Source organism: Meleagris gallopavo, chromosome 24, assembly GCF_000146605.3.
Source record: "Meleagris gallopavo isolate NT-WF06-2002-E0010 breed Aviagen turkey brand Nicholas breeding stock chromosome 24, Turkey_5.1, whole genome shotgun sequence".
Lineage (NCBI taxonomy): Eukaryota > Metazoa > Chordata > Aves > Galliformes > Phasianidae > Meleagris > Meleagris gallopavo.
Window position 1 is genome coordinate 1,192,581 of NC_015034.2, and position 17,382 is coordinate 1,209,962.

The 17,382-nt window shown below is 43.0% G+C and overlaps 1 protein-coding gene across 1 annotated transcript in view; it reads right to left on the reverse strand.

Annotated features, from left to right (window-relative positions):
- Positions 1-1,858: 1,858 nt before the first annotated feature.
- LOC100539575 (anthrax toxin receptor 1-like) overlaps positions 1,859-17,382 on the reverse strand; it is a 36,961-nt gene continuing 21,437 nt past the window's right edge. Inside the window, exons 4-7 of the mRNA XM_010723095.3 lie at positions 16,277-16,318; positions 9,155-9,250; positions 8,678-8,845; positions 1,859-2,042 (exon numbers count right to left, since the gene is read on the reverse strand). Coding sequence (XP_010721397.2) covers positions 1,875-2,042; positions 8,678-8,845; positions 9,155-9,250; positions 16,277-16,318 — 474 coding nt within the window. The 3' untranslated portion in view covers positions 1,859-1,874. The remainder of the gene's footprint in view (positions 2,043-8,677; positions 8,846-9,154; positions 9,251-16,276; positions 16,319-17,382) is intronic.

A 17,382-nucleotide genomic window follows, 5' to 3' on the forward strand; every position in this document is an offset into this window, starting at 1 on the left:
ATTATGCAGCCTATATATCATCATGCTGGGACACTTTGTCTCAGAAGAACGGTGGCTCAGAGAAGAACAGAATGAAATTGGTAGGATCATACAGGGGTTAGAGTCTTCTTATTTCACATGGTGTAAATTTTACAGCAAATTTTTATAACTTTTTGCTTTTCTTTTTGAATAATTTGTCTCCCAGGGCACAGTGGTAGTTGAAAGTAGCTCTGCTAATAACAATTGCACAGTCTTTTGCACAGAAGCATCTAAATATATCATAAAGCCAACCTTCGTAATGCTCAGCTCCAGTAAAATCACCTTCTGTGCCTACAAAGGAGAAAGTCTGGGAGCCTAAAACAGCACCCAAGCAATGGGGAATGCCTACAGCAAGATGAGAAATGATGTGGAGACTTCATAGCCAAACCCAGGGCTTGAAAGCTCGATTCTTTTCCTTGCTTTAAATCCGAAGTAGGAAACAAAAAAAGCCCACATCACTGATGAGCAGGGGAAGGGGAAATTACACAGCATTTCAGCTGTGTAAACTAATGAACATCACTGACATTTTACTGTTTTCTGGCAAGTTCTCAGATTGCTTTTGCCTGTACTGCTGGGGGTGACATCACCTGGTTATGTCACTGCTGTAAAGCAATGAATACCAATTGCTCTCCTAAGTCTGAAAGTGATTAAAATCATCAAGATGATTGTGCACAGCTACTCAGAGAAGATGGAAACTCAGGCACATGGAAATCCAACACCTTACAGTAACACAAGGAATTGCCCCAGTATTTCCAAGTCTTTCAGAAGCCATTTGCAGAGAAACAGATATTTTTGCAGCTCTAAGCCTGTGTGCATTTGCAGCCACTTTCTCTTTCACACCAAATTACACTTGCTCCAAATCAGAGATCCTTAATAGCATAGCAAAATTGTAAAGAGCTTCATTTACTTAGAGCCTGGATCACATAACACCTACATAAGCTAATTCTGCTATTGCTTATGCTGACAGAGAAAATCGCTAAAAAGGGAGGAAGCTACTGCCACAAATTGCTGATAACTTTATCAGCTTCAGTTAAAACTCTCTGAGTTTTCCCTAGCATAAATGGAAGTGGCATCTTCCTTGCAACTCTTCAAGTGAAAATACATATTCCTAGAATAGGAACTCTCCAAACTCCAATTTTGGAGGGAAACTCCAGTTTTGGAGGGAAGATTGCACTGGGCAATCTGGTCTAGATCTGGAGGTTGGTGGCTCTGCCTGTGTCAGGGGGATTGGAATCTGATGATCCTCGGGGTCCCTTCCAACTCAAGCCATTCTATGATTCTATGATTGGTCCTGTATTCGACGGCAAACCTTGAAGGGAGTCAAACATTACAGAATTACAATTCTCCATCACTAAATTATGTTGTTTTTTCATGTGCAGTTCAGCTTCTTGAAACCTTCACAATGTTACCCAGTTGCTTATGCTTTAGGACAATGCTACTCCTGAAGCAACTTCAACCTCCTCTGCCCATTTACATCAGCGATATGACAGGTACAATGAGAGGCATGACATCAATGGAATGGACACTTTTCACCAGAAGGGAGATTGAATTTGGGGCTCAGTGAGAAGCTGAATCTCAATCCTTGGAGACTATAAAAACTGCATTGGGTACAGCCCTGAGAGAACATACGCAGAAATACTCCTTGCTGTTCATTAGATTTATTATGTAATTAATTGAAAGTGCCTCAAGTCTCTACTGGGCTCCTATATGGGTGTTTCTGTCACTGCACCAGGACAGTTTCCATACTTGAAAATACAGGAACTGCAGTTATAACAAAGCTGATAAAGTGTGACAGAGCTTTTCCTTCTGAGCTGTCACAAGTATCTGTCTGCCTTACCAGGGGAAGGTAATCACAACTATTCTGTCCTATTTGTAAAGGTAGTCTGAAGCTTCAGCGGGGTTTTGTTTTCCCTAGCTGCAAGAAATGTCTGGAGGCACAGTACCTTGTCTCCTGGTTGTGGGCGCATCACTGATACACGGTCGTAACCTTTCCGCAGCAAGACCCAGAGAGCATCCAACTTCCCCTGCAATCACAAAGAAAGAAAGGAAAAAAATGCAGTGTGCTACCTTCAGTGCAATAGCAAGTGAGCTGTACAAAACTTACATTTTGCACTTAACCATTTGCTATGCCTGTACAAGGTGCTGGAGAGCAATGTTTTCCCTTACAGAAACTTCCTCTGCACCTGCTGCAAGTGCAAAGGAGAAGGCTTTCAGATGAGCAATAGGAAGATGTGCCTGGCAGTCAGCAGTGCCTGTGCCTATTCTTCGTGTATACTACTGAGCATCTCCAAAATTGGTGACTTAGATATCTCCAGAGTTGAGAGAATCTCATACCTACTCCATTTCTGGCATGGTTCTGGCAAAGTGCTAAATGAATGCAGAAATCTGTTGAATTTGTATGCCACATTTCCTCACTACTCTGCCTCCTCCTCCTCTGGATTTATGTGTCAAAACAATGTGCAGTGGAATGTGACTGAAGAACCAGGGTAGATGTGGCATTGAAGGACATGGTTTAGTGGACATGCGGGGATAGGCTGACGATTGGACTTGGTGATCTTAGTGGTCTCTTCCAACTTCAGTGATTCTATGACAGTATTCTATCCTATTAACTATCTTTGCATGCAGAGGATTGCCTTACCAGGTCTCACACCCACACACCAGTTGGCACTGGCATCTTCTCCAGGCAATGACACATGTCTTTCAGAATACTGCATTCCTATGAGCTCACTGTCAGTCGCCTAGTGCACACTGCCTTGGTTTTGACAAACTGCTTACCTTGCTGTGTGGTCTCGGATCCATGTGAGCAGGCACAAATCCAGACAACTAAGCGTGCTGAAATCTCTCAGTGACAGAACAGTTGGTTGAGATGTGGGGCCATACCCTGCCTTTCCTCCCTGCAGTGCTGCTCTGCCACACAAAGCATTTGATTCCAACTGAAATTCAGCAGTGAAATGTAATGCCAGGCCTGCAGTTGTGTTCCAGATGAGCTGAATGAGGTGAGAAGGACCAGCACAGGGCTGTGTAGCATAGGAACATCCATCAAATCATCTGCTCTGAAACATATATCTGCTGCTGAACAATTCTCTGCTGTATCCCCATTCTATTATGCTGGGATTTCACTTTCAAAATGGATTCACCTTCCAGGAGGTCTGTAGAAGAATGTCTGTATATGCAGCATGTTGGCTGGCTCAATGGAACACTATGGATATGTTACAAACTGCAGAGGAATTTACCAAAATCTTCAAATTAATGTCATTTGGCCCAGAGGCTGTTAAGTGAATGCTACCCAAAGATTTGTAAAAATTTCTCTGGAGGTTAACAACATACTTTACTTATTGACATATCCATTACAGAGACATCACAGCCTCTGATAGGCCTAATTAAAGAACTGATGCACAATGCACTCAATGCACACTCTTCCTTTCTCAAGGGCATATATGGAGTCTCCTCCTTCCCTTTTAAAGAAACCATTAGGGCCATAATCCTTTCTGACACCTACATTCCTCAATGAATGTATTAAGCCAACGTTTCAAAGCTTTTTTGGGAGTTGGAGGGATACATGGGTGGAGACAGACAGACACAGAATGACTGCATAGATGTTGTTTTCCATAGGATACTGCGAAAAAAGACTTCCTAAGGTGAGAGCCAGGAAAGTCTAATTCTCAAAGGAAGAAGCAAGAACCTCTTCTGTCAGATTCCTGCATTTGGACAGCCTCTCTTAGACCAGAGGAAACCATCCCTGTCTGTGAATCTGTCCAAACCCATCCTTCCAATCTGAAAGCTCTCCCTTTGAGTCCATCTTTGCCCCTACATCAGAGCTCATGGAAGCTCTTGGTCTCCTGTCCCATCTGACAACTGAAGAAATAAGTACATTTTTTCATACATTTTTCCTATGAGAAACCAGAGGGAAAACTACAACTTTACATGGAATAAAAAGGTCTTTACTACAGTCCTAACTTCTAACATTCTACTGAGATTTCTTGGGAAAAAAACAAGAAGACCCATCTTTGGGAACTTGAATGGAGCTTCATGATCCTGAGACATCTGGGCAGAAGAAGGGGAATGGATCATGGAAAGGGTGATATTGCTTAAAGAAATGAAAATGGCAATGCATTCATTTGGAAATAGAAGCACTTCTGTACTCTCCAGTAGATGAGCTGGGCCTCTCTTAGGTTGGAAACTCTTTTGCAACTGAAGTACAAGGTAGCTTGGAGGCAAAAAAAATGGGCTGGAGGCAAATAAAGCTGTGTCCTCCTAGATATAAAGTCCAGAAAGTGGAAACAGTGAGATGTAGACGATAAATGAAGAAGGGTCACTTCAGGTACTGCCTGAAAATTAACATATTATCTTCCTAATGGTTAGGTCAGCACTGCGTGAACTGTAGTCTAGCGAATGATCTGGTGCCTAGAGTGATCCTGAGACCTGGTATGTTGTCAGTTAGAGGCAGTTTTGTAAGCTGACTGTAGATCTAAGCTGCCCTTGGGCTTCTTCCAGGGAGGAAGATGTGCTACATCAGCTTTGCAAACAGGGACAGGAAAGACCAAAGCTAGAAAAATGTGTCAGGGTCACACAGCACAGCAAATCATTAAGTGGCCTCAGTTTAGGATGCATCTGAGGTTTCTTTTTGGGAGGATTACTCGTTGCTTCAACCTAGGCCTTGAGACAGGTCCTGCAGGTGAGTTTTTGTGGATGAACAGTGAATTCAGCCTTGTCTTATGGTAGCTTTTGTACAGTTGTTTAGAGACTGCTACTGGCCTTTTTGAGTCAAACACAGCGATGAGGTGGATGCCCCATCTTTGGAGACATTGAAAGTCAGGCTGGACCAAGACCTGAGCAATGTGACTGAGCTGTAGATGTTCCTGCTTATTGCAGGGGAGTTGGACTGGAGGATCTTTAAGAGTTTTTCCAACTCAAATGATTCTATGATAACTAAGTGTAGTAATGCTTTGAGGAGAAGAGATTGATGCAGATAGAAGCAGAGGCTGAAATAGAGGTGAGACAAAAGCTCTTAACCAAACCAAGGCATAGAAGATCGGTGGCTGGCTGCAGCAGGGAGCATGTCTTGAACCAAATGGCATAATCCTCATAATCCTTTATGATCTTTCACTTGCTTCTGCGTTTTCTGCTGCTCCTCCCTCTGTCAGATGAACTGAGGATTTGGCAAGTCTCTTGAGAAGTTTCTAGACTTGTGGTGCTCCTTGGGTTATTTACACTGATTTTTCAAATTGTTGAAGCGATATTTTAAAAATGGGGTAAGCCAGTTGACGTTGTGCTAAGAAGTAACAGCAGCAAATAAGAGTAACAACAACAACAGTAGTAACAATCTGTTAAGTGTCAGTAGCTGCAATTTGGCAGCAAACAAAGCCCTGGAGCATTTCTAGCAGCAATCTATCCACTCTCAGCTAACAGCTGTCTACCTACCATATGGACACCACTCTGGAGAAGGGATGTAAGGGGAAAAAAAACTTCATCAGACAAACTGGCAAAAGGTAGAGAACTCCAAGTAAGGCTGATGCTTGTGTTGCATGGAGAAAAGGAGGCCTGCTGGCCCTAAAATGTGAATTTCCTGGCTCTTTGTCAGATTCAAGCCACCTTGGTTCACTGCTTCTGAGATTTAATTCCTTGCCCACTTCATTTATAAGTAAATTGCCACATGCATATTCATCCACCTTCCAAAGAGGTGTTTCAAACAGCCCAGTGGGGTGGGTGGAAACTTAATGTCTCCAATCAAAGGAGCTGAGTGCATTTGGACCTTGAGGATGAGGGAAAATTTGAGTATCAGGAGCCATTTCCTACAGGTGAGGTCTAGTAGACTGGGAAATATTCCCCCTGAAAAGCAGTGGAAGCCTCTATGTTATTTTAAAAACCAGAATGGAAAAAGCAGTGAAGGACAGACTCAAGCTAGCAATGCTGCTTTGGCTGAGAGTGCAGACCCAATGACCTAATAGGCTGTCCATCCTTGCCCTCCTCTGCCTCTTACAACTCCATGATAGCTTCCCTGCACAGCACAACACAAATTCATCTTCATATGCTCATGTCTTCTGGACAAGAGCTTCTGCCAAGAGTGCTGATGAGCTATGCCAATTTTGCTAGTTCCTTACTGCACAGGGAAAGTAATTGCAGGACCTCTGCTTCACAGGAATGATCCCCTCTGCTTTTTTTGAGTGCTCGTGGTTATACGTGGGGAAAGTGTTGGATACAGCTCAATAAGGGGTGTGGTGGCAATTAATAATTAGGCAAACACATCCACATATTCAGGCTGCTGAACACTATCCAGATGTGGAACATGCCAAAGATAGGGAGTATTTGGATATGGGGTTTTGGATTGGACCTGTCCTTATACTGTAGACTTTGAATGGTAGAAAGGAGAGACTTTTCCAAAGGAAACAGGAAGATATATCACCCATGAGATACTTCTAATACACTTAGTCCCCTAATAATTGAATTATTGCTGTTATGAAGCAAAAGATGTTGCTAGTCAGAATCAGAACAGAACTTGAACTTAAATACATTGAATCTTTTCTTCAAGCCTCTTTTGAACTCCCAGCTGGGATAAAGCTGCAACAAACTCCTGAGTTCATTTTCTGCCATGCAGAATAATCTCTAAAAACAAACTGAAAATCTCCTGAGACTGTCATCCAACATCATGAATTGGTGAAGATAGAGCGGAGAAACTCAGCATTATCTCCAATGGGAAAGACCTAGCTCCCACAGCTAATGATCTCAGGTAGTGGTGCCCACATGGATTCCAACTGCCTGAGCATGTATTCAGGCTCTTTGTGCTAAAATCAGTGCTTCTGTCATTTCCTAGGTGGTTAGAGTATAATGTTGCGTGCCTGAATCTGGACTGCAGCACACAAAAGCAACTGAGCTGCTTCTTTCAGCTGGATGAGGTCATTTCCATGAGCACGTAGTAGGAGTGAAAATCTCCCAGATGGGACTGGTGTATCTTACAAACACTTTGCACTAATGTAAATGACAATGCAATGAATTCAGAAACAAAGGAGCAGCTATATGGGATGGTGCTTACTGAATTCCTGACTCTGAACTGAGAACAGTTGAGTCTGTAACCTGTCCCACCAAGGGAATGAATAACTTTCATGAACACATGTTGAAGTCATTATAGCACAATTGCAAATGACTTGTTGGTAGGCTATGTTTATTAGATGATAATCTTAAAGGGGGAAAAGAGAGAGGGCATTGGACCAAATTTTCACAGAGGCTCACGTTTCTGTATCCTCCGGAAACCACTTGTACTCCCTTGTGCATCCTTGCTATTTCAATTGCTGGATTTGAACCAACAGCAAGATCAATGACTGAGGAAAGCCAAAACGTGTTACTTGCCCAAATTCCTCTGGGCACTGCTAGGCTGATCGGTAACAAGATACAATGCAGGGAAACCTGGGTGTACTGCAGTGAAATATATCTGTGTCGTAATAACGTAGCTGATAGAGTATGTCTGACCGGGCTGGCTGCTACCAGACAGGGAGAAAACAGGGGACTAAAAACTCTGTTTCAGCAGTGAGGCACTTCCTCACTTAGAATAAAGTTTAAGTTGTGTTCAACATCAGAGGGTTTAACAAAATTGCCTGTAGAGATATTTTAACCAGAATGACTACTCTTCAAAAAGAGATCCAGGTTCCAGCAGTGCAGGGTTTGCACTCAGATATGAACTGTGCATTTTTAGTCTTTTCTGATTACTGCAGTGCTGCTACAAATAGCCATGAACTGAAAAGATACAAGAAGGGTCTCAGCATTTTCCGAAAGGATTAACCCTGAAAAATGTAGTAACAAAGAGAATCCTTTGCTAGAAACATCTCAACATGTCCTGACGGCAAGAGATTAGCTTTCTGATTCTGGAGTGTTTTCACACATCATCAGTGGATGATGCCACTGATATCTGTTGCATGTGGTTTGTTTCTCTTAATCCTGGAAGAACGTTCACATGTGACTTGAAGGGTTTTGCTTCAGTGAAGCATCCAGTTGCTTGCTTGCTTCAGATGGCACAGGAGAGCCCTCCCAGTTCCTGTGGGCGACTGCTGAGCAGCTCTGCATTGATTCTGACCTGATATCAGCATGAATTTGATTTTCCACTCCACAAGCATTCTAATACAGCCAAAATCTTCTCACAGGGCATCCCTTCTGGATGAAGCTGGCCCTGTGACCCATGTCTGCTGGCAGACACCCATGTGCTGCCCTGCAATCCTTGATCTTCTCAGAACATCTCTGGTGACATTTAGGAGCAATTCCATTCATATTTCTTCCCTCTTTCAGGAAAGAAAATGCAATTTGCTCCCTACATCTCAGAGAATATGCAATATTGACTAAAGGGACTAACTTTGCAAGCACAGTGGAATCTGTAAGAACTTTACAGAAGCTACACTACTGTAACTGATCAGCTGCTTGTTCGGGTCTAAGAAAGCAATGCAACCCTGAAATCTGTTTAACCTGATGGGAAACTGCCATTGCACATATGGTTCCTTTCTATAGCACTTGTCCCTGGTCACTTGTTCAGAGGGATTTCCTTATGCACAGCTCCTCTACCAGCACATTGAGATCACAGTTTAAAGTTCTCCATCTTTACCCATGGAGGTGAAAATAGACTGCTTAACACAGATCTGGAAATGCTTTATGTGGTGCATTGCTGGACAGGACTTACCTTGATTGGAGAGTACCACTTCCGAGGAGAGGAAGGTCTGCGCATGTTGTTTGCAAGGTTCCTGGGTTCGGGGAACTCATATTCTTGTTCTGGCATCTTGACCCTGGCATTCTTGGCTTTCTCTAACTTAGCGCCTTCCTCTGTGGAGCCCTTTTCTCCCCAGCGCACCTGAAATGACAGCGGCAGAGAAATGAGGGTGGGGAAGTGCTTGAGAAAAACTGTAAGAATATTTTGTTGCAATTTGCATGGGAATGTTGCCCATGTATCCCAGGCACAAACATTGTTCTGCAGTAGAGGAAAAAACTGTCCTAAGACTTAAGGCCTTCTATTTGGCTCTCAAATATTCCTATATAGAAAAGAATTTGGTTCAGATGCACAAAAGTGTGAAGTTTGTACCTGCCTCCCAAGCTTTTTGGTTAAACTGCCCAAGTGTTTCACAACTGAGATTTTCTGATATATAAGCTGGTGTCTATTTACCTCCATTCTCTTGATGCCACCAACTCCTCGACCGCCATAATAAGAAGCATCCACTGTTGGCCATTTCTTCTTTGGAAGACCATCGTCATCTTCCTCCTACAAAACAGAAGGAAAGGGTTGCACTATTAGAAAGCAGAAACTGAGTTGGTAAGGGGTAAATAGTTTCTGGTTGTATGGCCCTTTCAGCCTGTAAGAACTGGTGCTGTAAAGGTAGTGGTCCGTTGCTGGTTGCTTTCCAGAGGATGTACACTCATGAAAAGAAAATGTTTCATAATATAAACACCACCACCACCCAAAGGGTACAATCAAGCTCCAGCAAGAACGTGTGTTTTTGATTATTTGCTTGTTTTAAAGGGACCTTTCATTCTTTTTAATTTCTATAGGTGTATTCTACATAATATGGGTACACTGTAAGAACTGCACATACGCTCTGACCCATGCAGTGCCTTTCCCTTTAACTTCTACAACTCAGTCTGTGAACTGGCAAAGCAGAAAAGCAAAGTCCATCAAAAACGTTCAGTATTTCCTGTGAAAAATGCGGAGAGAAATGAAAAATGGTCTCTCTCTGTCTTTTTTTTTTCCTTTCTTTCTTTAATTCTTCACAGGGATTTGGCAAAACTCCAGAACTTTGGAGCTTTCCAAAACTGGGAAAGCCAAAAATACTTTGAATTCGAACTCTCCAGTTGGAAAACTGAAAAACTGGGGAGGAGGGATAAAAATCCGAGACAAACTATGCTTTTCATGCTAAACAAATTTGTTTTAATTTAAAACAAACCAAAACCATCAATCAGGCTGCAAAATCTGCCCTGATTTCAAGGAGAGTGGGCAAATGAATCATAAATACACAGCTCCTCTCCTTCGAAGCTGATCCCCTCTCTCTCGTTGGAGTAGCTGAGGCTCTTTGCTGCAACCTAAGAACTTAATATCTCTGCATGAAGTTTTCCATGAGGACTTTTTTTTATTAAAAAAAAAAAAGACCAAAGCCATCTAAATATTTTCCTTCAGCAATTCTCTCTTTCTCTCTCTTCAGCTTAGCACAGACTGGACTTCTCACAACAGGAAATACCAAGGTTTAGGAAATCTTCCCCACAAGCCCTTGAAAGCCCTGCAAGTTGCTTCAATCTAAGATAGGAGGGCTTCTGCCAGGACAACAGAAACACCACACGCGCAAAAAAGGACTACAGCAAACATCTGAAAAACAAAAGAGTCACAAGCTTTCTTCCGGATGAGCCTGTTTACATGTTTTGAAGGGCATGGGAGGTTTTGCAACACGAGCAGAAAGAAAAAAAGCCAACAACAACCCAATGATTTCCTACACACTTGACAAATGCGTTCATAACACACGTGAGTTGCTCAAGTGAAGTAACTGGAAAACTGGGGGTCAAAGTGGGGAGCCAGCAGAATGAGGAGGAACACAATCCCCACACCAGCATCCCAGCTCAGTACCCCATTCACAAGATCTGAGCCAATACCATGGGGATGAATTATCACATCCTAGCTCACTTTGGCCCATATTACACTACAGTGGGGTTTTTTCCTGAGGAAGAACTGCGTAAGGAACTTCAGCTCTGACCCAGCAGCAGCACAAAAGGCAGCCTTGGAAAATCCAAGTGCATTTAAGGATGCTGGAAAGTGACTGTGCAGAACTTGGCATCTTTCCATCCCTCTAATCTGCTTTAGATGGAGCTAGAGTTTCTTTTACAAAATAATAATAATAAGGATAGAGCTACATTTCACTGTCAGAGATCCAGGTTCATCACCACTGGATTTCAGAAAACAAAGATGTGTTTATCTCAGAGGCCATGCTGGGCTTTGTATGCTTTGACCCTGACCTGAGGGAACCTCATCTGTTGGTAACAGAAGGATAATTCAGTCTCCACTAGGGACATGGAACCACTCAGGGTAAAAATTCAAACTGAAATCGGCCAGATATAAAAGTTTGGACAAATTACTCCTCTCCCCACCCTTATAATTATTTTCACAGTTGTCTCTGCAAAGCCTGGATGTTGTCAGAATTCAGCATTTATAGAGCTCTGCCTGCAGAAAGCACTGTATGACATAGGGCGGTCAGCCCTCTGAGTAATTGTTGTTATCATCTAATTTTACAGCAGAGGAAACCTGGATGTGAAATTCGTTGTCCTCCCAGATTGCAGCTTCCCACACCTCAACCCCTTCTCCCAACACCAGGCCCACTTCCAAATTGCACGACCACCTCCCAAATGCAAAGGCATTGCTAGATTTGGAGGACAATTTTCTTGGTTCTTAAGAAATATTTCATTCTTGCTTTCGTGGACCAGACATCTGAATCACAACTGGATAAACCCTGCCTAATCTTAACCACCCCTGAGCCATTCTCAAGAACATGCCCTTGGCGTTTCTCATATCTCCGCTTCTTCCAGCCAAGCCTGCAGAGTATTGTCATAAAGAACTAAAAATCATAAGAACATCAAAGAGAAGATGCTCTACTGGTGCTCTACTAAGTAGCAGGCTGAAGAGAGAGCTCAGCTCTTGTTAAGCACCAGAAAATCCACCTATTTGATTATACCTGAGACAAAACTGCTTAGAAAACCAGCATTTAATGGAACTCCTGGTTTATCCATGGTAAAGATCCTGCTTGAAGCATATATCCTCAGAGGGTAAAGTGTACATGGGACATAATTAAAAGAGAGCCCCTGTATTGATGTAGGAGAAGAAGAGACGCTGAATGATTCCCACTGTATGGCTCAAAAGCTGAACAACTGGAAAGAGCAAATGAAAAGTGAAATAACACACCCAAAATCACAGAGGAAATTGTTCTACAGAACAAAACACCTGAAGTCCCCAGATTTATGTCCCCACCTCGCAGTGCATTGGGAATACATCCCACGGCTCACTGCCTCTACACTAGTCGAGTATGTTGCGCTGGATCTGCCTAGATATCTCACATTAAATTTGGTTATAAAAGACCACACCTTCATGAAGTAACGCTTACACCTCATTTGTTTCCAATAACATCCCAGCTCTTTTTCTTTTAAATGCCTGTATCTCAATAGGTTCCTCCCAGATTTCCACAACACATTGTAAAAGGGGAGGAAAGGGGAAGGAAAAGAGCTGGCATACTGCTGCGACCTGGCTTTATTTCAGGAATAACAGAATACATTTCCTGCCTTGGTGTCTACAAAAAATTTCATCGGAACTTCTCTGAGCTTATTTTGCTATCTCCCCAGCAAGGCTTTTCAGGAAGAGAGAGTAGAGTGGTTTGGAAAGGATTAATAAACAACAATAAGTGACGGTGCAAGCAGCTCCATCCCTGTAAGCCATTCATTGGCTTTGTGACTGTTCAGTTGCAGGTGAAAGAAATTAGTTCACAAAGAGATCATGATGGACAGAAGGTTTCATCTGCTGACTTCACAATAGCTGCCAGACAGTGAGTTAAAATCCTCCTTTTCATGCAGGCCTTCCATGACAGCAATAATTACCTTCAACATCTCATAACTGTGCTGAATGGTGCTTTCCCTCCAGGACTTTCTTGTGTGTGTGTGTTTTGGTGTATGTGGGCAGGATGACAACAGGCAAAACGATTATCCAATTACAGGCTGGTTGGTGGCTTGGTCGTGGTGCCATGTTAGGAGTGACTGTGGAGCCTGGGCTTGAGCAGCATGGAAAAACTGGGTTTTACTGATGAGGAGAGGGTGTGCTCAGGTCATCCGGTTGGTGTCCTGTCTGGTTTTACCAAGTTTCAGGGCACTTTGTGTCCCTGAATCCATTTTGTGGGAGAAAGCACAGCCACAACAGCAAATAAAGATAAGAACAGCACATGTTTAGATGTAATAGGACACGCAGGACATGGTTTAGTGGGTTGGATTGGGTGATCTTAGACATCTTTTCCAATGCTGGTGATTCTGTGATTCTGTGTTGACACTGCCAGGTGTTTAGAAGGGCAGGAAAGCAACGAGAAGAGCATGTGCCTCCTGGGGACAGTGGGGAGTGCACCTTATGACCCAGTCAGAACTTGTCCTATGGAACAGCCCAGTAGCAGAGCCCTAGGTCAGGCAGTGGAAAGGAAATTGCTAGAAGCTGGAAAGCCCTGCAGAATGCCGTTTTTTTTTTTTCTCTGTAGAAGATGGGTTGCAATAATGAGAACCAACTTCAGCTTCTTGGTACACTTCTCATCTAAGTCGTTCCAATAAGCCCAGCCTGAAAGCGATGGGCGCTTGAACAAAAGCAGCTGTGTCTTCCTCCAGCATGGATAGAAAGAGCCTTCCTATTCACAGGGAATAGAAGAATGCGGTTTTGATCCACTATCACTGAGTCAATCGCAGGCCAGCAAGGTGCTCACTGACTCCTTGAGGCATTCACCTCTTCCGATTAGTATTAACTCAATCTTTCCTGGCTCTAAGTAAAACCATCTGTCCTTCATCTGGGGTCAGTCTGCTCCAGCATCCTGCATTGTCTGAAGAACACAGCGGTGAGTTGACAACATTTGCAATTTCAGAATGAATTAATTGGAAGTTTCTAGCCAGTAATGAATTCCCGCTCCAACAGTGGGCGTGGCTCCAATATGTCTCAAAACGCCTTTAAAGCAGAGTTCAATAAAACCTTTGGTGGGTTTCTGACAGCAATGCTGCTTTCCCCTCATTGTTAGAGTATAACGCATTCTCCTTGCAGTGCAAAGACATGTGGGCCTCAGCTCCCAAATCTGCTGATGCAGGAATTCCTCTTGTCTTATTTTTGCCAAGGCTTTTAGAAGAAAAGAATCACACTGTAACTGCAATGCTGCTGCTTAAGGGATTAGCACTTTTTCATTCTGGAGATGAGTAGTTACTATGGTTTCTACAGGGGAGAAAGCTATCCACAAATTGTAAGAAAAACAACTCCATCTTCTATTAGTTTTTAGCAAAGTAAAAAATCTGGAGTATTCAGTCCTCTCTGAAAGCACCATGTTACTGTTAATCCCACTGTGTGGATCCAGCTCTATAAGAGTAAATGAGACCAACAAACTGCATCTTTTTAGAGCTCCTATTGTTTTTCCACCAGTGGGAGGCTTCTGTAGGGGAAAACATGCAGCACAGAAGTCACAGCTCCAAGCGTTACTGATTTCTGAGCACTGCTCTGATGCTTTCCAGTTTCTGAAACAGTATAAAAGTGTGTTTTCCTTTGGCTGCTGACTGTACAAGGTAGCTTTAGAATACTGAGCACTGAGTTTAGGGGATATGACATGGTGGAAAGTAGGTGTGGAATCCTGTGTGTGCTATCAGATTAGTCTCTATTGTTGTAGCTAAATCCCCTCATTCCAGGGTCCCAAAACAGAAACAGTAGGAACAACATCTAGAATACTGTATACACTGCATTAAGAGGGAAGCAGGTAACCTACAGGTAGCAAATTAATGCAATTTTTCTATTTCTCTGCAGAGAAGCCGCTGGCAAACACATTGTTAGAGGAAAGCTGTGAAACAGACTGATGAACTGAGGCCTGTTCCATCCTAAGAGCTGCATGGATTCTTCCTCTCAGAATCAAAGAGAAAATATGACACATCCAGAGGTATCCAGAGATATCCTTAGTTTAACTAGAACGAACCTGAGGTCTGCTGCAACTGGCTCAATTTTACAGCAACCGGTAAGCTTTTGCAACACTTACTGGTTTTAGAAGGGCTTCCATGTACACGAAGTATGCCTTCTTACTTAGCACAGAGATGTAATTTCCCCTTCCAGTCCTTGGCCAGAGAACCGGCATTCCAGAATGATGTATTTTAATTAACTTCAGCAATTGAGTCCCTTGGCTTGGAGGCATATGTGAAGCTGAACGGAGCATGTGCAATTTTAGACAAGTATTTTCCTTTTCATTCCAAGGATCAAAACTGGCAAAACTAGTGGATACCCATACAGCCCAAACAACAATGGCCACTTGGAAAATAAGACAGATGTTTGTATATGGATGCATGGAGTGATGTTATTCTCAGAGATGTGTAGCTTCAGAAATAACTTCAGCATTGGACCCAAATGTAAACCTCACTTGGGTCCATACATGTTTAAATTTGGAGTTTTGCTTCAGGCCTGTTTTGAAGGAGACAAGTGCTAACAAGATAGAGGTTCCTGCACCAGCCTTGGCTCCGGCTGCTCTCAACTATTTTGCTGTGCTCAATGCAGGCAGAATCTAGGTTGGATTCTACCTTGGTAGTGCCGCAGAGCACTGAGCTTTAAAGGTCTCCACCTTGGCATAGAGCACCAGCACACTGTCCCTGGGCCAGACATCACCAAGAGCAGAGGATCATTTCAGCAAGCCAAACTGTAGCATGCAATGACTTGGCCTCCAGAGGCAAAAAGCAAGAGGAACTAGCAATCCAAATCACTCTGAGAATGCATCTGAGTCTTCTGTTGCACAGCTAAGAGGAACAGATCCTAACCCCAATGAAGTCAATGGAAAAACTCCTATTGAAATCGATGTACCCTGGACGCAGCTGACTGACTTTTCAATGAAATCCCATGTGCAAAACTGGAAGCAAGAAAAGAGATCTGCTGAGAGCAGGAGATACAGAAAACAGAAGATGAAAAACTGGGCAGATTTCTAGGGAGAGTCTACTAATTAAGTGACAGTGACATAACTTGAAACCATTTGTTGCTGGATTCATCTAAAAGAGTAAGCAGAATTAAGCCAAAGGTTTCAATTGGTGCTTTACTGTTTTCCTCCATTAAAACTCGCCCAGTTGGTGCAGCTCTTCTGGCACTGAGATGGTTGTGCTGGGTTTGATATCTGCTCAGAGTCTGGTCTGTCATCTTCAGGCACAACTGCAAAGTTTGTGGGCTGCTTTTGCTCACAGCAATTGAAGTCCAAAGGATAAGCACTGTGAGTTAGTGCTCAGCTGCCACAAGGATTTGTATGCACTAAACACTAAAATCACTACCGTGCCATTCCAGGAAAGCAGTTAAGCGTATGTTTAGGTTCCATTAACTTCAAAGTTAAGCATATACTTAAGAGTTGTTCTTTTTGTGAATCAGAGCCTCCAGTGCTGTTCTGACCAAGTGAAAGAACCGTCTGCCTCTGCTCTCCTTCCCTACCAGCTTCCTGCCATGATCCATACTCTACCATGCAGCAGAATCATAACCTCTTCTAAGGAAGCTGAACAAAATCTTGTTGTTACTTACTTCACTGTCTTCTGCAGGAGGTGGAGGGGGCTCTTTGATGATCTGGAAGAATAAATGAGAAAAAAAAGTGGTAAATCAGAATGATGCAAATGTTGCTCATTATGTGATCCTTGTTCCACGTGAAGTGACAGCAGATCTGAAGTAATACACCCTGGATGCTCCTTGATATCCCAATAGGAGCCATAATGCTGGCACACTGGTAACAACCATTGCTTTACCTGCACTAACATGTTAAATTCAGCACGTCCTTCTACTGGCCACTGCACACACATATCCTGCCTCAAATTAATTAGCATCTGCACAAAGACTGGAAAAGAAACCAAGGTGAAACAAAATGCCCCAGAGACATTGGAGAGGAGTAATTGCTGTCTCCCAGAGCAATACACCATTCCAGAATGTTGTCCCACTCATTGCTCACCTAAAGAATGCTTTTCACATTATCAGGCACTATATCCCACTCTCATACGGTTTTCTTTAAAATCTGCATATATTGTACTTACATACATATGTACATGTATATATGCACATACACTTCAAAGTTCTTCAAGGATTTCTAACTAAAAAAGCAATCAGGGTGAGGCTTTAGACCGGTCCAGGATATTCTCCATAGAAACAGCTTAAGTTTATGTGGGCGTGAGGTTATTATTTCATGCAAAAAATTTGCATCTCGAGCTCAGCAGGCAGTTGGCTATCATCACAGCCCTCCATTCCAAGAGCAACAGAGAATCTTCCAAAGGGAAAGAAGTTGCATACAGACACGTCAAATCTCTCTCCTTTACACGCAACAGACCCCAGTGCACAGCCATTGCAGGCAACATTGAATCCAGTCACTCCTGTCAATGCAGCTGCCCCAGGGATGGAATTTCTCCTGTAGTTTTAAGTCCATCTGGATGGAGCAGCTCCTCCTTTATGCACAAAGTAATGAGTTGGATGCTGCTGGGGTGCTGCGCTCCTGTCAGGACTGTATACTGAGCATAGGGGCTGCCTAGAGATGGGGTGCAGATGTACAGGCTGAGAGATTGCCCTTCAAAAACAAAATCACAGTCCCAAACAATAACAGCTTAGCTATTTAAATGCAGGAAGAGAAAATGACAATCATATTAAAG